The sequence below is a fragment of the Rhopilema esculentum genome, chromosome 20 (assembly GCF_057945365.1).
Source record: "Rhopilema esculentum isolate cy_ngs chromosome 20, ASM5794536v1, whole genome shotgun sequence".
NCBI lineage: Eukaryota > Metazoa > Cnidaria > Scyphozoa > Rhizostomeae > Rhizostomatidae > Rhopilema > Rhopilema esculentum.
In genome coordinates this window covers 8,300,641-8,326,991 of record NC_142834.1, presented here as the reverse complement: position 1 = coordinate 8,326,991, position 26,351 = coordinate 8,300,641, and the positions used below count along the sequence as shown (strand labels likewise).

The 26,351-nt window shown below is 33.9% G+C and overlaps 2 protein-coding genes across 2 annotated transcripts; one reads left to right on the top strand and one right to left on the bottom strand.

Moving 5' to 3' along the window:
• Positions 1–7,170: 7,170 nt before the first annotated feature.
• On the top strand, positions 7,171–12,001 carry LOC135687346 (uncharacterized). Its single transcript, XM_065203886.2, has 7 exons — positions 7,171–7,320; positions 7,546–7,681; positions 8,331–8,470; positions 8,900–8,925; positions 9,445–9,519; positions 9,842–9,907; positions 10,356–12,001. The coding sequence occupies exons 1-7, from the start codon at positions 7,221–7,223 to the stop codon at positions 10,461–10,463; spliced, it is 651 nt and encodes a 216-aa protein (XP_065059958.2). The 5' UTR covers positions 7,171–7,220; the 3' UTR covers positions 10,464–12,001.
• On the bottom strand, positions 10,793–22,642 carry LOC135687345 (ribosome biogenesis protein NSA2 homolog). The gene is made up of 10 exons (XM_065203885.2): positions 22,366–22,642; positions 18,697–18,764; positions 17,346–17,411; positions 16,487–16,691; positions 15,280–15,364; positions 13,744–13,838; positions 13,061–13,099; positions 11,908–12,009; positions 11,214–11,265; positions 10,793–10,925 (listed from the first exon to the last, which is right to left on the bottom strand). The coding sequence occupies exons 1-10, from the start codon at positions 22,366–22,368 to the stop codon at positions 10,858–10,860; spliced, it is 783 nt and encodes a 260-aa protein (XP_065059957.2). The 5' UTR covers positions 22,369–22,642; the 3' UTR covers positions 10,793–10,857.
• Between the last annotated feature and the right edge of the window lie 3,709 nt (positions 22,643–26,351).

Genomic DNA, 26,351 nt, shown 5'->3' with positions numbered 1-26,351 from the left:
GTTTTATTGACAAATGTGTGCCGCTTTGTAGGCAAGACCTGTTTTACAATACAAAAATAGATGTGTAATGTGTCTTTTTTACGCTAAAATAGATTTTTGCGAGCCCCTCGCGCTGTATATTGAGAAAAAGATTACCCCTCCCTCCTGACCATTTGCAAATCAGATTGAGGCTCGAAAAGACAAAATATTTACGGCAGTAAAAAATGTTTGTTAATTTTCAAAGATCCGGCTTTTACGCATAATTTTCAATTTTTAGTACTTTGGGCTGCCTTTATTGATTCTGGCAGTACATTTTATATTTGGGCTTTTTGAAGACTTGATGAACCGATGCCATTTTTGGTAGTTGCTACTCTTGAAACGTCAATAGAGTTTTTGAGTCAAATGTTGTGACATGTAGAGTTAGATAGCAAATAGTCATACATAAAAACAGGATGGTAGCATTTAGATGTTTTATTCAGTACAAGCTCCAAATTCTTACTAAACGAATGTGCATCGTTGTTTCTTTCGCGTTATCGAGACAATCATTGTAAGCAGGGGCGTAACTTGACCAATAGGTTTGGGGGGGGGGGTGAAAGGATTTCTGCCCTGCGAAAATGAGTGGTGCCCTGCAGACCTCGTAGCAAAGGTTTGTCTATAGGTTACTAGTGAAAGCTTTACCAGTGTAAATTAGTCTTTACCAAGAACAAACTCCTAAGCCATAAAAAAACTTGAAGCTTCATTGCCTATGAAATATCTTTTTTTTACGTGAGCGTAAATTAAATGTCAAATTTGATTTCCCTTTGTAATAAAGCTTTTTTTTCATGGCACAGTAAGTTTAGTGAGGTAGGAGGACCCACCATGGTTGGGTCCGACGTGAAGAAAATTTTTGAAATTATACCTTGTAAAAGGGCTAAAAAGCGTCTCCCAGACTAAAATTTAGCAAAATACTATACTGCTAAAAAACTGATAATTGTTTATTTGAAAAATAGGGAGGGGGATGTCATGCTAAAACGCTAGCGATAGATGTTGGGGAAGGAAAGAAACGGTAACCTTTCGCTTCAGATAGCACATAGTTGTGAATGACAGAGCAATGTTGTTTTGATTGGGAGAATTTTATTTCATAAACAGAATGTGCAGTTTCTTATCTCGAGAAGGCCATGTTTACACTTCCAAAGTAAAAACATTGCAATGATACAGAAAGTAATTTACTGAATTAATGCAAATAAAAAAATAATAGAAATACATGAATAAGTTAGCAATTAGATCAAACAAAATCGGCATCTTAATAGTTTATTCTCTTTCTATTTAACACTCTGTTAAAAAGTTATAGAAAAAACGATAAAAAATTCTTATCTTGACCAAAGTTATTCAGCCCTCTATTCCCCCCCGTGGCGCCGTACCTGTCATGAAAATAATTTACAACTTAAATTAATTTGTGTAGACTCAACCTTGCCCTCATAAAATTATGCATCAATCACTGCATCCATAGGCTATGATTCTCGGTAAGGAATGCTTTCGCTCTGCTAATAACGGAGCTCTTCCTGACATAACTGTTCCGTTCTCTAAAATGCAATGTCAGGAAGGGAGGTTCATAGCAAAAAGAATACTTCCATTTCAAAATTCGTAAACGGCCCTTTACGAAGTTCAGAGATGGCGTTTCTGCGTGGCAATAAAGCTCTTCTTGACGCCCTGCAAAATCTTCGATCGCCCTGCGAAATCGGCTGATTTCAAGATTGGGGGGGTGTCACACCCCCCCCCCCCCCCCACCCTCCGGTATTTTCGCCCCTGATTGTAGGAAGACGAATGGTCCAAGTATTCTAGCCGCAATGCCTTCTCGTTTATTTTTCTCTAGCCTACCCAGGCTTCCTTTGCTACAAAACATCCATATTAATTTGAAATAATTGAAATGACATACTTCAAAGTAATTTATAGTTAGCTTCTTTTATGTCACTCATATATTTTACAAATCTTTTTGAAGAATTTAACTTTCTAGCTGCTCTTTACAGATTTAATTGATAGAAGTATAAAATTTTGAATTCCCATCAATCTAAACAAAAAACCAAAGTGACATTGTTATCTATTTCAATTTCAAATTCTTGTTAAATAATTTATAAGCGCTTATTTAATGAGTTCATTTCTTTGCTTATTGGGTCAGATTTTTAGAATAATTTACAATCATCTCCAATCAATCAAGGCCTTTGTTAGTGTTGACTTTTATTTAGGCATTTGTAATTTCATTGGAATTTGTTCTACTGATGTATCTTTTCAGGTCATCGTCAGCCAAACTGCATGAATATCATTCACCGAGGTTCTAAAAACTGGTATTAAGGAAGTTGTGAAGAGAAGAGGTCCAGGTAATTATCCCTGTGGTACACCTTAATCAAGCTTTCGCTAAAGAATATCTTGCAATAAATGACTTATGTTACGTCACAGGCTTTAACCTGTGCATGTTGTCACGTTCTCTACCAATTACCTGACTACAATTTTACATCGAATGCGTAGGCTTTTTGCGGTTTAAGTAAGAAGTGACCTTGTTTGAAATTTATCCCGATGTATCTAGATGATTGTGCGACACCTTGTTTCTGATTTTAAGTCTCTTGTTGGTGGTTTTCGCGATGGAACCGAGATTAAATTTGACCAATTACAGTTTAACCTTGAAATGTCGACTACAACGTACTCCAACTTCTGACTTCTCAAATTCTTGTCATTTTCCTTCAACGCAGAGTCAGGGCCGCGGAGAGAATTTATGGGCCCCGGGTCAGGACAAAAATTAAATTATAAGGCATGCCTAAGGCAGACGCTTCTAGCAGGTATGGGGAATGCTCCCCAGAAATTTTTAAAATATATGGTTGCTTAAACTGCTAGGGTGGCTATTTTGGTTGCTAAAATTGCCATGGTGGCTAAACTGCTTTGGTGGCAATGGTGTAGATAGAGGGGTCAGAGGAATCAAAAACACCACTGTAGAGCTGAACTGCTATTTTGTCAGAAAACCTCTGCTCTTTTCAAAAATTTAACATGGTTGTCTATGTTTATCTAAATGCTATGTTTTGATGGAAAAATTTGAATCTAAATAAACATAAGAATATTCAATATATCAAAAGATATTTTTTTCAGTTCTGATGTCGTTATGTTATGTTGAAATTTATGAGAAAAATATAGAAGCTTGTTAGATTTTTGTCGGAAAATCCATGTTTCTCACCCCTCCTCTGAATTAGAAAGAAATAGAAAATAACAGGTACAAGATGATACGTTTTAATAACTCAGAATAAAAAACAAGTGGGTTTGGCACAAGATTTAGGGATATTTAATGGAAGAGATGTAGTTTATCACAAGTACATTAAATACTTTAGGCAACTGTTTATTCTGTTTCCTTCCCTATCACACTGCTTCATTCAACCTCGCTCTTCTTAAAAACAATCGATATACAATGTACGCATCAAATATCATACTTACCATACCTGATAACTGATATCTGATACCTGATAACTTGAGCATAACTGATATCTTAGCACCATAATGCATGAAAATGAAAATTTCTTAGAAATTCTTAAAGGCTAGAAAATGAAAAACGTTCAATTCGTTAACTAAATTGGACCAAAACCGATACACTGTTGCAAATAGATACCAATGCCATAGTGCAAATCTGTATGACATACATATTGCCCTGTATGTTGCCCTGCAATCACATTTTTGGTAACATTCAAAAGCTTTTGAACTTCTTCAGCCCTAGCCAACAAAGATGAGAAATTCTTAACAAAATTATATTTAAGACTGAGGCAGGCAACGACTTCATGGATCTTTTTCATTATTGTCTCTAATATTATGTTATGTAAATTTTGATGGGGAGGCTAGATTATTACTTAGAAATTTTTTTCAATTGAGTTATTATTTTTGGGCCCCTAAAGCCGAGGGCCCCCGGGTCAGTGACCCGCCTGACCCCCCTCTCCTCAGCACTGCGCAGAGTACAGAAAGGAGGCAATGCAAATGGGCAGCCTCCCAAATAAAGATTTCGTTTCGATGAAGCTATCCAATTTGTACTTAACCTTCGTCATCCTGATTAATTGCTCACCATTGCACTTTAACCTCGAATTCGCTCCTTTTTGGATCTACATGCAGGATTTAAATTATACTCATTCCAAATTTCCATTGCTACATTTCGTGAATGGGTATCAATTAATTTGGCGATATTTGAAAGCAAGGGTCAAGTTTTAGGCGTGAACCTTGATAAATCAAAACCCCGATAAGCTAATATATTTCTTAGGAGCTAGACTTTCGATGTTTATCTCATTGTATGTTTTCCAAGAAAAGGGCTACAATGTAAATGAAATTATTAAATAATTCAATACCCTTGGTACCAATGCCTTAAGAAACCGGGGATGAAGTATTGGAGACCGCTGCGGTGGCAAAGAGATGAACTTGTCTGTGACTTTTTTGAACTATGCCTCTGAGACTAAATTAAGGAGAATCTAGCACCCAGGGTAGTAATATAAAGTAAAAGTAACATTCAAGTAATAACATTACTTCCCAACATTTTTCAAATTGTGTTCAAGCTAATGCTCTCGAAAATAGATGCAGCAATGCAGTTTTGTAGATCGTAAGGGTTAAGGTTAGGTGACATTCTGAGACATACAGATGATCCCTTGCAATTAGCTAGCTATACTCTTGACTTCACTTTACATTTCACTAGTTTGCCCCTTTTTTGATACCTAACACATTTACATTTGTTTATGTATGCTATTTTCAAAACTCTAAATAGCATTTTATTAGTGAGCAATGACGAAGTACCCTGGATGCCAGAGCCTCATGATTCCGGAGATATAGTATTGTAGAAAACTTTCTTTGTGATTAGTTTCGATCTTTCTTTCTGAGACTTAGTAATGAGACTATTTGACATCAATTAGGCAAAGCTGCTAAAAAAGGGCCTAACATACTTGGGCAAAAGGCTTTGAAGTTTATTCAAGGCTGTACAGTTTTTATCTTCAAGCGTGTTTCAACATAAAATCTAGTAATTATTCAAAAGACTCATCTTTTAGAAAAAGCTTGGCTCCGGGTTTTTGAAAAAGAGCTTTTTTAATCGCAGCCTATTTGGGTAAATATCCATATGCATGTATGCATGTGAAACTTTTACAAGATATGAGTATATTTCTATATTCTTCACTATAATATAGAGTTGATAGCTAAATGTAATATGAAGCAAGTGCGACATTTATATTTGAGTCGCCTATGTTACAATCTGTCCAGCAAGGGCTTGGGGGTTGAGAGTATGCGTGTTGCAGTAAATTTTAGATTTAAAAATTAAAAAATAAATATTGATACGTGAAGAAAGGGCTAGAGAAGATTGTTGGGATTTTTGCTAGGCAAGGTAGAGCTTGCTTCGCCACATCTATACAGTATATCTGCATTATGTAAGTAATGGCTCTTAAGCTGCATTTAAGCTGTAATTACGTGTCGTATTGAAAACACGTACAAGATCGTGTGATCATGTAATGTAGAACCTTGGCACATTATAAAACACACTTTGCTAGTGGCGTAACGCGGCGTAACGGAGATTTTGGGGCCCGAAAAACTGAGATAGGGCACTTATTTAATGACCGCACGAAAGCCACATTCAAAGGGTAGAGCATGTCAAATGTAATAGTTAGAATGAGATGTAAAATGATTTTTCAATTCAATTCAATTATAATAAATTCAAGCTATTTTAACAAGCTACATGATTGCCCTATTATACTGCATGCATAAAATTACATTGAATTAGAAAAAAACTTCAACATTGAGACAAAATTTTCTGGATAAAGGTTAAGGTTAACAAATACATATTAATAAATAGAAAACAAGGAAGAGCTAAACTAAACGAAAAAAGAATTGTTTTCGCTGATAAGGGATGCTAAGTTATTTGCCTCAGCTAAAGAGCTGCAGTAGCCATTGCAAATGAACTCCTAGCGTTTGAATTAAATGGCATTGATATAATCATCACAAAAATCTTGTATGACTTCTTAACCTCATGGCATCAGCGCCAAAATTATGGCATCAATGTACTGAGCACATAAAAAATGCCCGGGAAGTTGAATTATTTTGCCTTATACACCCTGCACGGCCATAATATATTTGGTTCTTGTCATCTCTTCTTGTCATCTCATTTATTGCAATGGGTAATATACAGACCTATCTCCCAAATTTTGCAATTTTTCTGCAAATGTAAATAGAAAAGAACAGCATCTTTGCCAGTACAATCTAATCTGTGATTTCTCGAAGAAATTTTCTTCTCGATTCTGGTCAAATGTCTTTTTACTTGCAACATACCCCTGGAAGAACTTGTCAAGAATTTCCTTGCATGTTTTTTCTTGCTTTGTGATTGAACATCGGCAGTTGGCTGACACAGCATATCACTTTATTGATGTAGTATATGTTATCATAAATATCCAAAATGTAGTGAATATGTCAAAATTTCAAAAATTCTGACGAAGTGGTGACTTTGCCAAAATTTAGTGAGCATGCAGGGCCTGCGCCACTGATCCTAAACTGGAGGGGCCGGCAATGTAAAGAAAGTTTCCTTTTACCCCCTTTAGCCCCAATTGTGACAAACATTTTGCTGACGCTGTTTTACATAGCTTTTTTGGTTTAATGTATTTGCTGTTATCTGGAGGCTTATCTATATGAACAATTTAAGCTGCTTTTATTCTTTTATTTAGTGAAAAAGCATGGAGGCCATGGCCTTCCTCCGGCGGGTCCTCTCTCTAAATCAAATGTAAGCACCGTGTCTTCAATATCTCTGGGTTCAATTTTGTCATATATCTAGAACATAGAAAATATAAAAAAGGGTCTCTTAATATAGCTTCTAATTTTTCTTTGTTTGGCCTTATTTCAACTACTTGATTTTAGGAAAAAGGGTATAGTTTTTCATTAGAATTTTCATATTGGCATCATATAATAGAGATAAGGGTCAGTTTTCTAGACCCTCAGACACGGGCGCTTACACTTGATAGCGTGAGAAGACCCACCGGGGGCCTCCCTGTGGTGCTGGCCCTGATGTGTCCAAATTTCAAATTTTCGACGAAGTAGTGACTTTGCCAAAATTTCTGACAATAGCAAATGTCTATCATAAAATTATTATATACAATTGTTTTAAAAGATGCTTTTCACGCAGAAAGGAGAAAACTTTTTGTTGACAAGAAACTCTACGTCTACTCGTTTTAGAAATGAGGCTGAACCACAAGGAACTACTACTATAAGAATTTTCAAACATGGCTTCCAGAGCCATGTTTCACATGAGAAACTTATCTTCTCTTTTTCAAGCCTCGTCGAACCTTAGTCATTGTTGCTGTCAGAGAAGCGCAAAGAAAGGTTGATTTTTTATCAAATCTTCTTCTTTGCTGTTAGAGGGCACAATAGGACGTTTGAGGAGGGATATTCAATCAGATCCTCCACTTTCACATATATTAATATGTGTTTATGAAGTTTGTGTGTATCGATGATATTAACTCAGCCGAGAAAATTATATTTATAAAGTTAATAAAAGTGTAATTGAAGAGGTGTTTCTTTAAGCATTTTATAATTTCTTGTCCTTAGAAAGTAATATTGCAAGATATATGAGCTACATCTTCATTCGATCGTTTTCGCATCTGATAAACAAGTCACCGGAGTTTACAAGCAAGAATATAGTTCCTTTGAAGAAACAAGAAAGGAGTCTAGCCTCAAAAGCCACGTACGTCCATTCAAAATTTTGAAAGTTTTTAAAAAATACAATATGGATTAGCATTTTAATATGGATAATATTAGATTAATAATGACTCAATTGTATCTGATCTTCGTTCCCACATGGCTCACAAAAGTCGCAATCACTAACAAAGTTTTTGAAGATAGAAATATTTATGAGCATCAAGAATTCACTCAAATTCCTACAAGGGGTTTAGCTTGAGGATGACCTTTGAGTATTCTTATTTACAGTACCAATTATCTACAATAACATTTTTTAATTGTTCTACTGTGTCAAATACTTGTTTATGTATCAAATTTGTATTTTTGTATTTATAAAATATATATTTATAAAATATAAAGCTTATGTGCATACCCTCTGACCAGAAACCATGTTATATATGGGTAAGCCTGGAGGAGACTAATGGTTCGTCTTGAACTAGGTTCAAATCACCTAGTTCTCAATTCAAATCATCTAGTTCTAACTTTTACAGAGATTTTGATGACCTCCCGCTTTGGTCTGTCACCTTGTCAGAATCTTTTAAATAGAAGGCAGACCGTATCTGGTAGATGTAGGTGGATGTTTATACATTTTATTACAAGATTTAATAACACATTTGATGATTTTAAATTATCAATAAATTTTTTCCTGAAAATAGGAACAAGAAAGATGTAAAAAAAATTGCTGGCAGAAAACCTAACATCAAACAGGGTCCTGAAGTCCTTTACCATGAGCTGCCTATCATGTGTGTAAATGCAAACTATAATAACACTATGTTTACAATCACAGATCACCAAGGTATGTATGCATTCCATCCTCTGATGCCAGATACCTTTACAATAGCAAACCATGCAATACACTGTTTATTTTGTAAGAAATCATGCTTAATATTTTTTAGAAAGGCTGATAAGGGTTTCACTTTCAAGTTCATAGAGACACCTTCAGCAAAAGACAGGAACAAGTTTTTAAGCTGGTTTAATGACATTAGATCTTTTAATAAAAATATAGTTTTAGCTTCTTTGAAAAAACACAATATGTTAAAACAGATCCATTTAGAGTTTAATTGCAAGCAAGGTAAAGATAAAGTTGACATGCTGGTATATAAATGGGATTGATCATGCGGTCATCAATTCTTTTGAACCAAGTTAGTTAATCATGATATTATTTTAAAAACAGTTAGTTATTTGTCATTTTGTTATTTGTAAAGTTATTTTTATCTTTGTGCAGGGTTGGTGGTTGCTTGGACATCAGCAGTGCGTATTATTTTCTTTAATATATCTCAGTCTTGAAATTTCATCTAAATAGACATTAAAACGTTTGATTTACAAACCTAGTATTATCCAAATAATTATTAATCAGATATGAAAAAAACCTTAGAGGAATTTTTATCCAACTAAATTCTATTGCTGAACTGCTTTGATTAAAATTTCTTTTCACAGAAGACCATCCAATAAGTTACTGATACTGATCAGTGACAGAAATAATGTGAGGTACAATCTAGGTATGACAAATGATACCCAGTATGCTGTAAAATTTGTGAAATCAGTTATATTATTTAACTTTATCAAGTCACAAAAGGACTGTGTTTATGAACATTTTTATCTCACTTGTTATTTTGAAAGTGCTTCTATTGAATTGTATTTTATTGCATTAACCACCATCCACTAAAGATTAGTATTCCTGAACAGGCTTATATATTTATTGAGTCTTCATGCTCTTCACAGATTTCTTATACTTGATTCACTAGTTGAACAAGTTCTGTTATTCTGTAGGGAGTTGAAGGATTCAAAGGTGCCAAACGTGGTACAAACTATGCAGGACAAATGGCTGCAACTGCAGCTGCCAAGGTCTAGTATAACATGTCTATAAACTTTCTTTCTTTTTAAAAATATTACATGCTAACTCAAATAAAGTTAGTAATTCTGAAATATTGAAACCAGTAAACGAAAAAAGGGATTATAAGGTTTTCTACTGTATCCTTTTGTATCCCATAGTTTCAAAATATTCAACTGTTGTTCATTCCTTTTTTTGCCTTTGTTGCCAGGCCTCAAATTAAATATCAGCATGCTTGAAAGTAATTGTTATTGCTGTCAAAGTAGTCTAGGCTGCTTTTAAATTAGATTTACAGTATCAATTCAAAAAATTACAAAATATTTCAATTTTATTCAGAAAGCAAGAACACTTGGTATAGAAACATGTCGTGTTAAAATCAAAGGCATGGGTCCAGCAAGGCAGGTATGTATTGCCTTCAGTTTAAAATCTTATAAACAGTTTTCAAAAACCATATTTATTTTTAAGTGTAGTAATTAATGTGACATGAAAAGGCAGTGGCTGCTTCACAGTAGCCCCCATTAATAAGCAAAACCTGTTTTATATAAAGGTTGGCACCAGAAAATGTGTTGGAAACACTTCATAGGAACACCTTTTACAACCACACAAAAATTCTTAAAGACTCGTTACATGTTGATTATTCCATTTCAAAATGGAAACGTCTCAAATTGCACCATTTTTGAGCTGTTTATTTTTACTAAGGTTTAAGTTTTCTACTTGTGATTTTGCTATTGAGCATTATACCATGCTTTGCTATTTTAAAATTTTTTTGGAAATTATTTTCAAAATTTTTTATCATGTTTAGCTTTTAAGGAACACTAACATTCATCTTGTTTCTTTATTTTCATACCAGTCATCAATCAAAGGCCTGATAGCTGGAGGGATCAATATTGTGTCAATTACAGATGTTACGCCAGTGCCACATAATGGATGTAAACCCCCTAAGCAAAGGAGAATCTGATTAATCACATAGAAATCCACATCAGTTGCAGAAGAAGGAACATAACAAAGTTAAATCTAAGAGAATGTCTTCCTGCTATAAATTTGTTTGTAATTTACAACCAACCAGAAGAAGTTTGTCTTTATTTCAAGCTGTTTTTATTGTATAATTAATTGAAACAATTCAAATTATATTTTCTTTAACTGCATTCTAATGCACTTCTGTGAGTTGGAAATTTGCCACAGGCAGGCAAAAAAACAGACAAAAATTCTTGCAGAACTAACAGAAAGAACTGGGCCTCATGAGATGTTGTGTTTAAGTTAAAAGACTATTCAGAAGACAACATTCCCTTTAAAACGAACATAACTTTTGACACATCCAATTTTTCTAAAGAATATATACAAAATGATATTGCTTATACAAGAAGCACTGCATTTATGCAACCATCATTTTCAGGATTGTTCGTTACTTGTGCATACTTTCCTGTGGTAGAAAAGAAGGAAAGAATATATTACAACTAATGGGGTTTTCAAGGAACTTCAACAATTTTTAAAAAGTAAATTCAAAGTAAAAAATTTGACTGTTAACAGATAATTTCAAACACAGCTCTTTTTGCAGAAAAATTTTAATTGCTGAAACCAAAGATTGATCCATTTGTTATAGCCAAAGTTGAGAAAACTTGGTCTTAAACACTTTTGCCTATAATTTTGCTTTTAATGCACAGTTTTAACTGGTACAATTAAGCTATTGGTGTATTTAATGATGTCTTACCCCAGACAACTTTTCCACCTTGAGTAACCAACCCAAGCTCACTGACATTTACCTAGTTAGAAAAACATAAGTTACATATAGCTCAAACAACATATCAGAGTAGAAAAAGCAAGGGAAGCCATGTTAAAATACCAAAATAATAAGATCAAAAAGTCAATCCGAACCACTTTTTCAATCTAGAAAACTGATTTTGCAAGGAATTATATACCATTTTTCTAGCACTGGGTACAACTGAAATAACTAATTTGGCATAACCCTTAAGCATATAGCATAACCATTTTGCAACCCATTTAGAACAAATGTGATTCTACTGCCCTGGATAAAGTTGTGTTATGCTTAAAGGATAACATCATATCTTATCATATACATTTTAGCACTAGTTCATGCTCCTACTATTTCACATCATACTCGAGAGACTTAACTTAATAATGCGTAACAACTTGCATTGAAATATGAGTGGAATTGCTTTTGTAAACTGGATTAGCTATTTGTTGGCTTGAAATAAACTCTTTTCCTATAAAGTAGCACATAAGGTAAGTGACAAGTAAGCTTGAAAAATTCAAATTCTCAGTTTTCCCCAAAAATATTTATTCAGAGTAAATTCACTTTATATTTGACACTGTTTATTAACTAACAACTTGAATATAGAATTAGGTTTCATTTGCAGATACAAATCTTCTAAAAAAAAACTTACCTCAATGACAGTTCCTTTTGTTATGACCCCAAGTGTTGTATACATTGGTGATTGGGGATTTTTTTTCACTCCAATAATAGATAAGCAAAATGTTGCTTTAAGCTGGAGAAGTCAAGACAGATAATTGTATAATATCTAGCAGATCAATTAAAAATCAAGTTTAATTCAATAGAATTATTCAAAAGAGACTCTTGCATTAACAAATAGAAGTAAACATTATTGTGCTGTAAATGCAACAAACAATCATACTGCTATTCTAAAGGTAGTCATTTGATTTGGCAAAAAACGTTTCGTTAAGAGAAGGGAGGACAAAGAAAAGTTCTTATCTCTCTTTCATGACGATTTGATAATAAATTTTGGAACTTATTTAACACTGAAGAACCCAAAGGGGAGCTTAAAAGAAAGAGAGGGGGTTGCCAAAACTTACAAATTGCATTGGGGGCCAAGCATTAATTCAATAGCAGCATACTACAATTATAGAAATGTTTGCTTAACTTGACTGCTCGAAAGATTTAAGGCTGAATAGAGAGAAGGGCTTGGTACAAAATTTTTTGTAGCTCACAACAAATATCCAAAAATTCATCATGCTTTGGGGTAAATAATAATGATAATAATAAAGCCAGATTTGTACAGGTAAATTTGTTCAGCAAAATAATTTGCTGCTAGCTATCAACCAAGGACCTGTTAACCTAGAGTTCCTATTATATTTTACTATATTTTATAATATATTTTATAATTTTAAAATAAAATGTTTTGAAATAGTCTAAATATGTTTTTAAAATATGTTTTACATAAGAAACAAGCAATGCTCAAGTCTAAATAAAAGTGTGAAAAGTCAAAGTCAAAAATCCTTGCAGAAGTATTGAACTTTAAAAGAAAAGCTTAAACCTACTGAAATCGGTAGAATGGCAGTTTTTGTACAGATTTTATGACAAAGAACTGTACAATTGCTGTAGCTAGAAGTTACATTTAACGCTCTAAAACCCGTCATCTCAAACAACTTAAATCAATGATAAGCTCCAGCTTTCATTGTTCTCTTGGGGGTTATACTGTATATTTGTTTCAAATTGGTGCAAGACATTTTAAAACACAAAATGCAATTAACCATGACTAAAGATAGATTCCCTGCTATTGAAATTTCAGAAGGAATTACCTCTGGGTGAGTTACATGTGCTTTTTTAAATCGGAGGCCCTACAAACAAAAAAGTTACATATATTGATATTAACTTTAAAACTGGTACCATAAATCCTCTAATGAGTGCACAAGAATCACATTGAATTTTAATCTCTGTAACATGATTAGTCAATTTAGCCTCCATAGAATTGTTTTCATTGATTGGTGGTTGATTCTTGAAAGGGGGAGGGCACTCATTCAGAAATTTATGGTATGCAATTTGGCAAGCTTCAAGCGCTACATAAAATGCAATATAACTAATATTAATCTTTACCTCTTGTTGCCACTTGAAAACAAAATTTTTTTTTCAAGCAAGAGAAACAATAATTTCTAAATAATGAACATTATTAAATGCTTTATTAAATGCTTTCATTGGACATCATTAGAAAACCCTGACAACATTAACTAGTATTGAGCTTAATCATCAGAAAAACATTTATTCAATTGAAATCAGAAAATAACTAACGTGTGTACAGAAATTTACATCCTGGAGCAGATAAAAATAGCACATATCACCAATGCCTTCTGGTTTTTTTCTATGTCTCCACTTTTTAGTGCTACCTTGTGTTTGTATACCACTATGAATGCCTCAGCTGGCACAAAAGAATTCATTTTCAAAATATCAAGCAATATTAGAAATAAAACTTGCTTTGAGCACTAACCATTGGTCTGATAAAACGCTCATATTTTGGAGGTTTTCTTGTAAAAGCATCCCCAACAAATGTTACTTTAGTGACCATTCGTTTCCAGCACTTTCCTGCAAGAAGAAAATGTCCATTTTCGAATTGTTATCAATAGATTTTGATACAAAGAAATCCAAAAAAAAGGTATTGGAGCTCAAATGAACATCAGTGCTAATATAAAAATATATAAATAAAAACAGTAGAGGTCAGTTGATTCTTTCCAAATTAAACATTTTCAACCAAATTCAGTACAAGACATCCTCTGGATAAAATCTAATTTTGTCAACATACCTGCACATAAACAATTTGGATTTTGGTGAACATAAATCATTCCATTAACAATGTATAATTGTTTTAGAAGAATGTTTAAATGCTTTGGGATTTTTTTGCCATATTAATGATATATTTCAAATCATCCACTGCAATTTTTCATATAAAAGTATCAAGTTTTAAGTAAGTAAAGGTGTGTTGTTTTATTTCATTGTATTTTGAAACTTTTTTTCAATCATTTACATGTTTGGAATTTGAAGAGCTTTTTTGAAAGAAGTTGATTAAATTACATACCTGTTGTCTCAACCAAACCTCTTATAAATACTAGATAACAGGAACACAGCTCAAATTGCTGTACACTAAATCACATTTATCGATAGACAATGAATTATGCATTTACAAAGACTTTCACTGCTGCCTTGCACCCTTGAAAATTGGAAATTAAGGTTTACGCATTTGCTGGCTTCAAAGTGATGACTCAACCATACTATCTTGAATAAAATATCAGCAGGAGAATCTCGAACCTTTGCAATACAAATTAATTGTTGCAATGCTTTATTGAGCTACATGCTAGTGACTTTACTGGATTCTACTGGTTACATACAAGGTCGGATAAAAGCTCTGCAGGGCCCTACAGCAAAAATATTTTTGGGGCCCTATAAAAATAGCAATGCAATGATGTCATAAAAATCAATTTTACAATTTTTGGGAAACATTGCTTTTGTTTATGCCATACATATATTTTGAACATTCCATTCATGGAAGTCGTAGAAGTTCTGAAAATAAGTGAACTGCATCACCTTTAAATGTTTCAACCAAGCCAAATTTACAGTAATTTATTAGCAAGCTTCAAATGGCCAATTGGCATTAAATATGCAACAAATTTAACTTGTTTTGCACATTTAGAGATATTTTATTGCTAAAGTCTGGTTCTGATTCAACAGCTTTTCTCGCCAAAAGTAGAAAGAGCAATGTTTGAAACAATTATGCACTTTGCTGGATTTTTTAGAATACATTCTGTGCACAGCACATTTTTTCCAGCCTAGCACTAATGATGCCATTTCTGTGTCATATTCCAGTGATGCTCTCATTATAGATTAAAAAATGACTTCATTAGCACGGGCCCCAACAACTGCAGGGCCCTAGGCCATGGTCTAGTTTGCCTTAGGGTTAATTTGGCCCTGTTTATATACATCTAGAATGTGCTCATTTACTCGATAAAGTAAAAACAATCCAAATGCTTACTTCTTGTTTTTCCAGTCTTGACGACTCTGAAAACCTCATCCTCACCAACTGCTCTTACTTTTGGCAAAGGAACATCCCATTTGCCCTAGAAAATAATAAAACTTTCTGATGCCTAACTCCTTTCAAATATTTCACAGATAGACACATGCAAATTATACAGCCATAGATTTGGTGCTATGGAAACAGGGGATTCATGTTGCAATGCAAGTGCTTGAAATTTAGAATTTGAGAAAGCCATAAATGAAAGCACCAAAAGAAACATTAGTAAAGCTCTTTTCCTAAACACCTAAATTAACTGTAATTTTCCTGGTATATATACAGAACAGGATTGTTCAAAGTTGCGATTCCAAGTTTAATGCTTAATGCAATTTTCATGCAACTGTTCCACTCAACTTTGCTGTTACATGGTTCCTCAACCAACTTGTGATTGCCATTGCACATAGTTACATATAATTGGAGGTTGCATATCATTTTTCTCAAATATGCCTACCAGAATTTAAGGTGGATTTCCTCTTCACTTCACAGAAAATGGTAACTGACAAATGATAACAACTTCATGTTGCTTTTTCTTTTGCAAGAAGATTGAAAATTAAAAGAGAAAGAAATACGAAAAGAGCATTTGGGTGAAACACCTTTCAAGAAAAAAGCAAAAAGGAAAGTTCCACCCAGGGAACTATGAAATTACAAGTGTTGTTATGAAAAAAAGAAGAGGGGCCAAGAGGGGAAAAATTTCTCAAAAAGGATAGCAAAAAGTAGAAGAGGTTTCATTATTGGCATCTAAAAGGGATGCTCTATAACTCTGCCTGCTTCCACCGATGATAGGTAATACCATTTCAAGTATTACTGAATGACTGACTGTGACTCAATTTGAAGCATAGCTTGTTCCTGAAGTTATGACGAAATGGCTTGAACATGATTGGTTGAGAGGTCAAACGGTACAAATTCCATGGAAAAAGTTGCCTTGATTTCAACTTTAAAAAATGAAAAGCTGTATGGTAAGCGTACCATTCTTGAATCTCAAAATATCTTCTGCCCATGCTTGTACCATATGCCGTATTCTGTCCATACCGTGAAGAAGAAATCCACCTAATATGACACAGCAATGCTTCTCTCTCAAAGCTAAATACTGAGCCTGGATCAAAGTGCATTATATATATCTTATTAATATCTTTACATATTTAAACTAGATATCCAAATGATAACTCACAGCCTTTTCCTTTCGTTTTTGCTTTATCATATTACTGAGTACTTTTGCTCTTGTTTGTCCTTCTCTATCAAGTAAATATGCAGGCACAGCCCCTTCTGGAACTTTCTCTGCATCTTTTGCTTTTGTTTTCTTTTCTTGGTGCATCTTCAATGTCTTTTTCATTTGTATTTTTTCTGAATGGCGCTTCTTGTTGTATAGTTTTGCCCTTTAGGTTGAAAAACAAATTCTTAATTTTTATTCTAATTCTTAATTCCCTAATTTTTATTAATCCTAAAATGTTGTATACAAGTTTAAGCATAAATGGCAAAATATGTGCTGCAAAATGATAAATTATGATAAATTGAAGATTTCTTCTCCAATAAGAAGAAAAAGAGCAAAAAAGGTATGTTAGAATGGGGAAAGAGGAGCATGGTAATGAAATGATAGAAAAGAAAGAGATCAGAAAGCAGAGAAGAGAAATACAGAATGAAAAATATAATAAGGATCAAAAAAGAGTGTGGAGGGTGCAAAAAGGGTACATAGAAGGCAGGAAAATATAGGATTTAGCGACAAAGCACATTTGCATTAGTGGATGCTAGTCAAGTGGCTGCAGAGTTTTTGCAAGGGGTTTCAAATTTTGTTTGCCAAAGTTAAGCACTAGATAAACAAAACGTAGTTATGGTTTATCTTACAAATCTTTTACCAAACAAAGGTTATGAATTTTTGCAGCTTAACTTTAATGTCTAATCATCACATTTTTTATCTATTGTAATGCAAACAAATATCATTCTACTGCAATTTTATCTTTATTTGAAAATATCAAAATCCTATGAATTATAACAAAAAACTCAACAGACTAATACTTTATTGAGTTACTTACTTCAAACCATGAAGTTTTTTTGCTTTGAGTGCTCTGTCATGTGGCTCTCTGCCTTGCTTCTTGCGACTGAGAAAATAAAAAAATTGTTTACATAGTCAATCTTCCATTCAACACCCTGCTCTATTTAGTGATACAAATTTTGAAAATGGTGATCAATAAAGCTAATATTTTACAAATATTAGGCTATCCTCAGAAAAGCATGATATCACACAGGCATTTTTTGGCCCCCTGCGTTTTCCAAAGAAGTTCAGTTTATCACATGCTGTATCAAGCCTCTGAGTTACCACCTTTACAGAAAACATTCTTGGTCAAACAATTACATTTTCATTTCATGTTGTATTTAGTTTCCTCATCCAACACAAACCTTTTGCCTATTTACATGTTACTGCTTTCATTTCATCTTGGATTTGGGGTACAAAACTGTGGGGAGTTTGCCTTTGTTTTATCTTCTCTGATAAAGATACCTGTTTTTATGGTTTTGAACATTCACACTGCTTCTATTTTTGTGAATTTTTTTCCATAATGTACCTTCACATCGATCCACTGTTTTTTCAAAAGTCTTTTTGTGAATATGTACTTTTGATAGCATTTTGAAAATCTCAATTTTTGTGTCACATTTGTGCTTTCTAATCAAACGTATACCCTTGTACATAGTAAATCATTTAAAAATTTTTAAAAAAACTCAAATGTTGTACTACCAATAAATTTTCAAAAATACTTCATCACTCCAAAATATAAATAACACCCCCATACACCCCTTGATTTGACACAGAATGGGATTCACTGCACACCTGCAAATTTATTCCTAGTATGGCCTGTATATACAAAAACTTTTTGTCTGACACTGCTCAAAGAATAAAATGTCAAATCAGGGTTGAAAAGATCAAACTGGAAATTATAAAGTCAATTCTGGATCGAAATAAGGCCAATCAGAAAAATGCAAGCACATGACCACCATAGTTACCCATAAAGTACCATGTTCCTCTAAAAAAATTACCACTGGAGTCCAATGTGAAGATAATAGTGGTTTTTCATTCTTATGTGGGCCAATTCCCAAACTGTTGGATGAAAGGACAACGAAGTTTTGCCAGTTAAATGAAAAATGTTATAATTTTTAGCGTTCAATAAATTTTTTGATTGTTTTAATTGTTTTTTCTACTGGTTTAATTGCAATCCCTTCATTCACAGTTTGCGCTTGAAATTGAAGCGCAGAGATTCAAAATGTGGTCTGTAACATTTCCCAACTGGTACACAAGATGGTTTGTACAAATGAACAAGAACTGCAACAAATGACATGTGAAATAGGAAAAAAATATATATTGTTGCGGAAAACATTTCATTATCTACTTACAGTTTCTCATGGTAGTCAAGACGTCTTCCATGTCGTTTAATGGACTGCTCAATATGCTCATTCTGTGGCTATAAGGTGGTGGGAAGGACAACATTATCAAAATTGTATGTTTATGAAAAACAAAAGGCCCTGGAACATATCTTAGCAAATCTTACATATCCTGTTTTAGGCAGAGCTTTTAAATTTAACCAACATTGCCATGCTATCAACTGAATAGGCTACCTCTGTACAGAGTCATGCCCTAGTCTTGGAGTTAATTTATCAAAATTGTAAAGAAAGATAAATATATGTGTATATTGGACTGTTTGGCTCAGTGGAATGAGTGTGGGTTTTTGAAGCAGCAAACTGGAGTTCGATTCTGACCAAGAGTGGTTTGATACAATTGGGCAGCACCCTTGTGGAAAGATTTTCCTCCTTTCAGCCTTTGCCTATGATTACATACATTATGATTATATATTTATATATGTATATATCATAAAAAGCATCTACTTCCAGCACCAGCCCTACAGGACGTGCAAATCTAAGCATGGCAAATTTAATAAGAAACAATGTTAAGGAATCTACATTTTCTTAATGATTGCATAGAACACATTGAAAGAACTATCATATTTCTTAGTGACAAGGCTAACAGTTCTTATTGGTAGTTAAAAATCTGACAGATTTTGCTTTATGAACAAATAAAAAAACAATTAGGGAATAGCAGGTTAACAGCGAGTAAATAACATAAAACTGCACCACATGAAGGAATTTTGAATACAAAATGGGTTTTATTTAGAAACATTTTGCATTCAGCGCTCAAAAAATGATTTTTGAAATAGGAGTATATTTTGTTTCATGATAATTCAAATGATTAATGATAAAATAAATGCACTATGGCTGTTGATTAGTATATTGAGATACAATACTTATAATTTGTGGTGAATTTTTAAGAGACACTTTTTGGATAAGTTATTTCCAATATTCCTGATTCTAAAACTTGTATATACTCACAGCTATGCTGGGTTTTCATGCACCTGAACATGACCCACAAAATCAACTAAGTCATACATATGATAGTATGCACATTCTACAACCTGGCCAATATTCAAAGTTTATTTCCATTGTAAATCCTAGATATTTGACACAACCAGATTTGCCATGAAATTGCAAAGTTTTAAATGATTCATTCAAATCAACTGAGTTAGAAGATGACCTCAGGCTCCCTTTGAGTTGTCAATGTTTAATACTTTTCTCGACTGCAGAGTATGGCTGTTTCCAACAGAATATTGGGTGTGCAAGAGCAAAATATCACTTGTTCTAGTGTGCACTTTGGTAAACGTGTGCACTTCAGTTGTGCATATTAGCACACAAAACTATTCTAGAGCCCAAGGATATCAATTAAGAAGCGAAAATGAACAAAAATAAGTAAGTGTACATGAGTGATAGTTAATCTGTTATCAAACCAATGCAAGATTATGTTAATCTCGATAAAACTTAATTGTTCATTTACCTTAAGCAATTGGAAGCACCCATGTCAGGCCTAGATCTCAAAATTTCACACCTTTAATCAGCTGTGCAGGGAAATTTAGAGATATAGGGTCATGTACCTGGATACAAATTAAAAATTTTCTATTTTGCTGAATCTTAACTTTACTTAATTTTTCTTGAAAATGAAAAGCCCGTTACTACTCATTTTTTCCTGCTATTTGGCCTTGAAATGAAAAGCAGGTGTATGAAAGATTCACTGCAGTGCTGTTACTACCCAATTTCTCTTGTTATTTGGCCCTTTTTTAATAAAAAGCCAGTGTATGTAAGATTCAATGCAGTGCCGTTACTACCCAATTTTTCTTGCTATTTGGCCTTGAAATGAAAAGCCCTTATATGTAAGATTCACTACAGTGCCGTTGTAATAGATTTTTAGTTAGTTAGTTTTAATTTTGCTGGAGAAAAGACGCACAAAAACTCAGCAGATTTGTTTACATTGTGTTGATGGCCTAAGGCAGCGTAAACCAAGAATCAAGATTATAAAGATAAAGATCAGTGAGATTGTACAATTCCATTTTTTTTAATAGTTCATTATTCCTGCACAGCCACAATTTGACCTATTAAACCGTTACTACTTAGTTTTTGTTGTTATTTGGCCCTGAAATGAAAAGCCTGCATATGTAGGATTCACTGCAGCACTATTACTATTCAAGTGGAAAGCTTGGCATGTTAGGGAATACCCTTCATATAAGTAGTGTTTATCAATTTGGGTTTTGCCCGTTTTCACAATTGCTGCAGAAGGGCCTAATGTTTTGGGTGTTCGTCAAAAATTAAATGGTGTTTAGCAAAAAAGTGATTGAGATTTGAACTTGATTCATTCTCCTAAATCGATATATACTCCATTAATGGGATAACTGTGTTTTGATTTTACAGGCCTACTTATCCTAATGTGTAGGTCGACCAGTTGATGGTGATAACACTTCCTTATGACAATAGTACATGGAAAATCATCATAAAATGGAATAAAATTCAGTTTTGGAAAAGTTGAGGTGAATACTCAATGAATTTCATTGCCCATTTTAGTCGCCCATATATATCGAGGGACAAATCGCTGCTTAAAATCACGTACGCTCTTGAAAATAATCACACTTTAATCGCCTGATAGCAGTCATTTCTCACTAATTTCTCATTGGTTGCTGCATGGGCGGATCCAGACAGCTCAGGCTGTTGCAGTTGCAACTGTTACATTTATGGAAAAGGATTTATGTCATATTTTTGTATTTTCCCCAAATAAGGCTTGATAATCAAGTTCCATAATTTTTTCTATCCATAACAGTTTCAGGAATGACAGTTTCATTTTCCAATAGCGGTATTACTTGCGATGGGTAGGGAACAGAGCACTATATTTGACTTGATGTCTTTTACAAGGTGTTCCACAACTTTTCACTGTTTTTCACGTCAGGCTATTGTCACCCCTGCATCCATGAAGAAGAAAATCTATCACATTGATTTAATATTCCGCTTATGCTGCTGTTCAGAAAGATAACTTTGTTTTAAGTTGTCAATGATTATAAAACTTTTGCACCTTTTTTCTTTTGCAAATATTTTCTGGATCTGCCCCTGTGCTGAACTTCTAACTTTTCTTTTTCAATTTCATCAAGTATGTTTCAAAATTGTTGCTAAACTGGCATGATAAGTTGGCATTTAATTTAAGAAATATTGTTGTTTAATTTAGCTTATGAATTAGTTTACCGTCATACGTTCAAACAACGCTTATTTCGCATGAAATTATTTGAGAGCATTTTGGAATCTATGATTCAATCCCTAAATAATCACAAATTAATCACAAATTGATCAAATAATAATCACTTTAATCAATGAAATCAAATTAATCACACACAAAATTGATTTATTCGCAAATCAATCACTATTGATTATTAATCTCGTACGCCATTTTCAAGAGTGATTTGCCCCTCGGTATATATAAGAAAAGCCTGTATATGTCAGGTAACGTTACTATCCCCGATCAGGGCGAGACGTGACCCTATCATCTCCTGTGTGCACTTGCCATATTCTGCAGTCTGGATACTTTTGGCAAATTGCTTATTCTGTTTCCTTCCAAATCACGCTGCTTCATTCTATCTAGCATCTCTCACTTCTTAAATACGATCGAAATAAAATGTACGCATCAAAATCTTTACTTACCATGTTTGTTAATTTTTAATTTGCTCTCCTATTATAACTTTGTGTTGATGAAATATGGCCTAAAACCAAGTAGGCAAAAGAATAATAAGATATATCGAGGTTTTACAGAATCAATGACCCAATCAGTTAGATTTTTAGAGGACTCGATGATCCTTCTTTTGATTTATGTCTGCTTTATCTTCTCCTCAAGAGCTAAACGCCAATTTAAATCATTTCTCGAATGTGTGTGATTTTTTTGTTTCCATCAACAAGATGGCGAACACGTGAAAGGGAGGTGTTCTGAAAACGAGACGGAGTTGCTTCCATTTTGATGACGCAACCACTGGACGCAACATGTGCACTTGAAGAATATTTCAAACTTGCGTTCAAGTAATTTCAGTTCGACGAATTTTTTGACAAAACAGTACCACCTCTGCGATAAGCATAAATAGAGACAGATGTTCATGCCCTTGCCTTAAAAGTAATGGAAAGCTTAGAAAATTACTCTCAAATGGTAGTACTTTTTGACAAAACCACTCAAACGGTAGCATAAAAACCAATATTATTTCCTTGGTAGCATCCATTTCTCTGTTCTCTTCTGGTCCTTTTTTGACAAATTACTTCAGAATTGATTGTTGTTGTTTCGGGAAAGATAAATCTTGTTCATTATCTATAACAAATTGCAAGCTAAACTGAGCAGTTCAGTTATTATCGAAAATGGGCCATTTGGTAGCCATTTGGTAAGACCCTCAAACGGACTGGACCCCCTGTCGGGCCTTAATGGGAGTACCACCCCCCCCCCCCCCTCCGGGACATAAGCACAAACAACACATATTAACGACTATTTTAATTGTAGTCACTTAAAAAAATTTCTTCTCTAGTGTCGTGTAGAAAATTGACATGATGTTGAGGAGTAAAACATGCGATATGCAGGGCTGGAAGATTCTTATAGTTTATTGAATTGCTTTTTCAATACAGTGTTTGAGATCAAAATGTATGTCAATATAATCTCAAGCTAAAACACTTTAACCCTGATCCAGAATCTAGACGTACAGAAATGTTCTGATTGTGCTTACAGGAGGGTGTAGAAGGGGGGATACTGTTAGTCATTAGTCGGGCGATAAGCCCCAAGTGATAGTCACTAGCCAAGATTTTTGGCTCCAATTAGTCAAAATTTCTTTTTAGTACAAAAACTCCTGGTTTCAACATTGATTTTCATAGTTTCATAATCATAAGCAAAAAGAAAAATTTTTATGAGTTCTTATTTGAATTGCAACATAATATATCCCGTCACAGGGTTTTACACAAAATTGGTCACTGAAAACAGCCTGTTATTCACCTAGTCAAAACCCCTTCTACACCCACTTACAAGTATTCTCAATTGCCAAGCGCCACTGTTTGGGCAACATCAAAAGTCATGTGCTCGCGTTCCTGATTAGCATATTTTCCTAGCAGTGAGTTTTCGATCTCTGTTCTGACGTTTTGTCTAACCCAAAAGATTGTCAGACGAAAAGCTTTACTATGATTCAAAATGCTGTGTTCTTTAAAGCTATTTTTAAATTTTGTACCACAAAAGAGTATGCATTGTAGTCATTTCTCTGCACTCTTTTTATAAGAATATTGTATATTGTTTATAAGAGTATTCATGTTCAGAATCATCCAATTTTAAAGAATAAAATAATAAGAATATCACTTAGCATCAGCTCGAAAATTTTTAGCTTGATTGTGCAATGTTCATAAAAAAGAATTGCAGAACTGTCCCATCTCTGTTCCTCTAAAACACTATCAAATTTGAGGAAAATATGAATTCTTTAAGAGTGTATTCAGTCTCAAGAAGAAAATTCCTTAAGAATATTCAAGCTAGAAAATATTTATAGTATTCTTGTAAAAAATTGTACGCGATCAGTGTTTACCTGCCATTTTCAAAAAGAAGTATATTTAAAAGTTGCTGACGAAGAAAGAAATACCTTAACTTGAGCATGTAAAGGTAGAAGATAAAAGTTAGAAATAACTCAAAGCCATTGATAGACTGTTTCCAAGAAAATGAATGGAAAACAGAACGAAGCCTCCGCTGAAACAAGCTCGAACTTTGGATCATCATCATGAACATCATGTGAAATGCTGATTCAAGTGACAATTCTGATGATGATATTTGAAAATTAGGATAGATCAAATGAAACTTATTTCATACTCGATCTGAATAACCAAAGTTTGTCTGAATACCCAATACAAAATTGGTCGTGGAAAAATGGCAATCAACAACCGGGCCCTTAGTGTTAAAAAGCAAATGAAAAAATTATGGGCTTTTCCACGAAAGTTCAACCTGGGAAGGATGATGAAAACTTGGTTGAGTAGCATTGGGATAATAACAGACTATAAATTTTCCCAATTACCTTTTAACACAATCTTCCACAATTAGTGATATGTTTGCCTGGGATAAAGTAAAGGTTTAGGTCAAAATGTTTTGGACCCAACTAATATACACTTCTGAATAGGAAGATGCTTAGAGGTTGGGAAGTAAACGACGGGTGCAAAATCAAATGGAAAGTTTTGTATTCCAATACTTTTCAAGGATGCAATTACAAAGTACTGTTAAGTCAAGAAATAGGTTGTAAATGCCAAAGCTGACATATAACCGATTCAGTGGCGGTTGTTAGGGGGGGCAGTTGCTCCCCCTAGAGTCCAAATATCGGCAAAATTACCATTCAGCAATATATAGTATTTGTTTTTTTGTCATTTTCAAACAAATTTCTAAAACTAATACTTCAATCATTTGGGTTTTGTTTCCAGCAGCACCCCTTTTCACATAAAGCGAGTAGAATCGATATGCAGGATAGGTCAAATATATTGTCAGAGAACCCAAATTTTAACGCAAAATGCCTTAACTCGGTCTAGTTTTTAGAAAGCTTCCAAAAACAATGAGAAAAGAGAAAGCATGAAACCGGACTGTGTAAGGCCCAAATCTGTATAGAGTCTATCAACTATATTTGCAAAAACAGCCAGTGCTGAGGGGTCTTTGTCAAAACTAAAGACGAACAAGATTGGTCAGCAACAACTCAAGGGGCCCTAGCTTCTCTCAATTGAAAACAAATAGCAAATTATATTTCGCAGTATTTCGTTTCGTTTCGTTTCGCTGATTATGAACCCTGCATATTGTATCGTATGACAACCCGCTTGATGATTTTGCAAATAAAGATATTCTCAGAAAAATTGTTTTGAAACCGGTTACAATCCAGTTTTGGAAATTTGAAATTGAATATCATGTATAAAATTCTCAAAGAAAGATAATTTTGAGTCTATTTTAAGTTTACATCAAATTTGAGGAAGGTTTAGCTTGAGGAAGGTTTAGCTTTGCTGGACCAGAAAAGTCCTCACATCACATTTTTGTAACGGTCCAAAGCTAATTTGAGCCACATCATTTACCATAAGCCACACCATTTACCATGTAACAGTCGGCAAATTTCACACTGTTGCCCCTCCTGAAATTTTCCGAAAAACTGAACTGATTTCTTCCATCCAATTTAAAGGCCCTATGTCCCGATGCATTTCGCTGACCATTTAAATTTCTTATTGACAATCGACATAATATTACGTATCAAACTGGCTAATTCTCAATGTTTTCTCGATCATAATCACGCTGCAACGCTTCAGTTAAGAAAGATGTATACATTATTGTAGAAGAATTCACTTTTGATACTTATTTTCCCATAAATTTTCTCCATTTTTGATTATTTATATTTTTCTAGAAAGTACCAGTGTTTTGGCCCATAGCAACACAAAATCAGCTGGTTGCTATGAAGCTTTTTTCCTTAAGCAACTTTTTTTCTGCAGTTTTTGGGGGGTGATTTGTCACTTCCTATCATTAAGTGTGAAAGGCTGACTTTGGAAAAAATTGTGCCCTTAAACTTTTCAAGTAAGAATTCGCAAGTTTAAGTGAAAATCTCATTGGCAAGATTGATAGCAGAAATTATGCTGTTGAAAACACAACAGCTGGCTCGCTCATTGGT

Excerpts from the sequence above, each read along its gene's own strand:
- LOC135687346 (XM_065203886.2), top strand. The coding sequence starts at position 7,221 with ATGGCTTCCAGAGCCATGTTTCACATGAGAAACTTATCTTCTCTTTTT. Across the intron at positions 7,682-8,330 it reads AGTCTAGCCTCAAAAGCCAC|GAACAAGAAAGATGTAAAAA; the intron begins GTACGTCCATTC and ends TCCTGAAAATAG. Across the intron at positions 9,908-10,355 it reads GCATGGGTCCAGCAAGGCAG|TCATCAATCAAAGGCCTGAT; the intron begins GTATGTATTGCC and ends TTTTCATACCAG.
- LOC135687345 (XM_065203885.2), bottom strand. Across the intron at positions 13,100-13,743 it reads AGCGTTTTATCAGACCAATG|GGCCTCCGATTTAAAAAAGC; the intron begins GTTAGTGCTCAA and ends TTTTGTTTGTAG. Across the intron at positions 10,926-11,213 it reads AGGTGGAAAAGTTGTCTGGG|GAAAGTATGCACAAGTAACG; the intron begins GTAAGACATCAT and ends TTTCTACCACAG.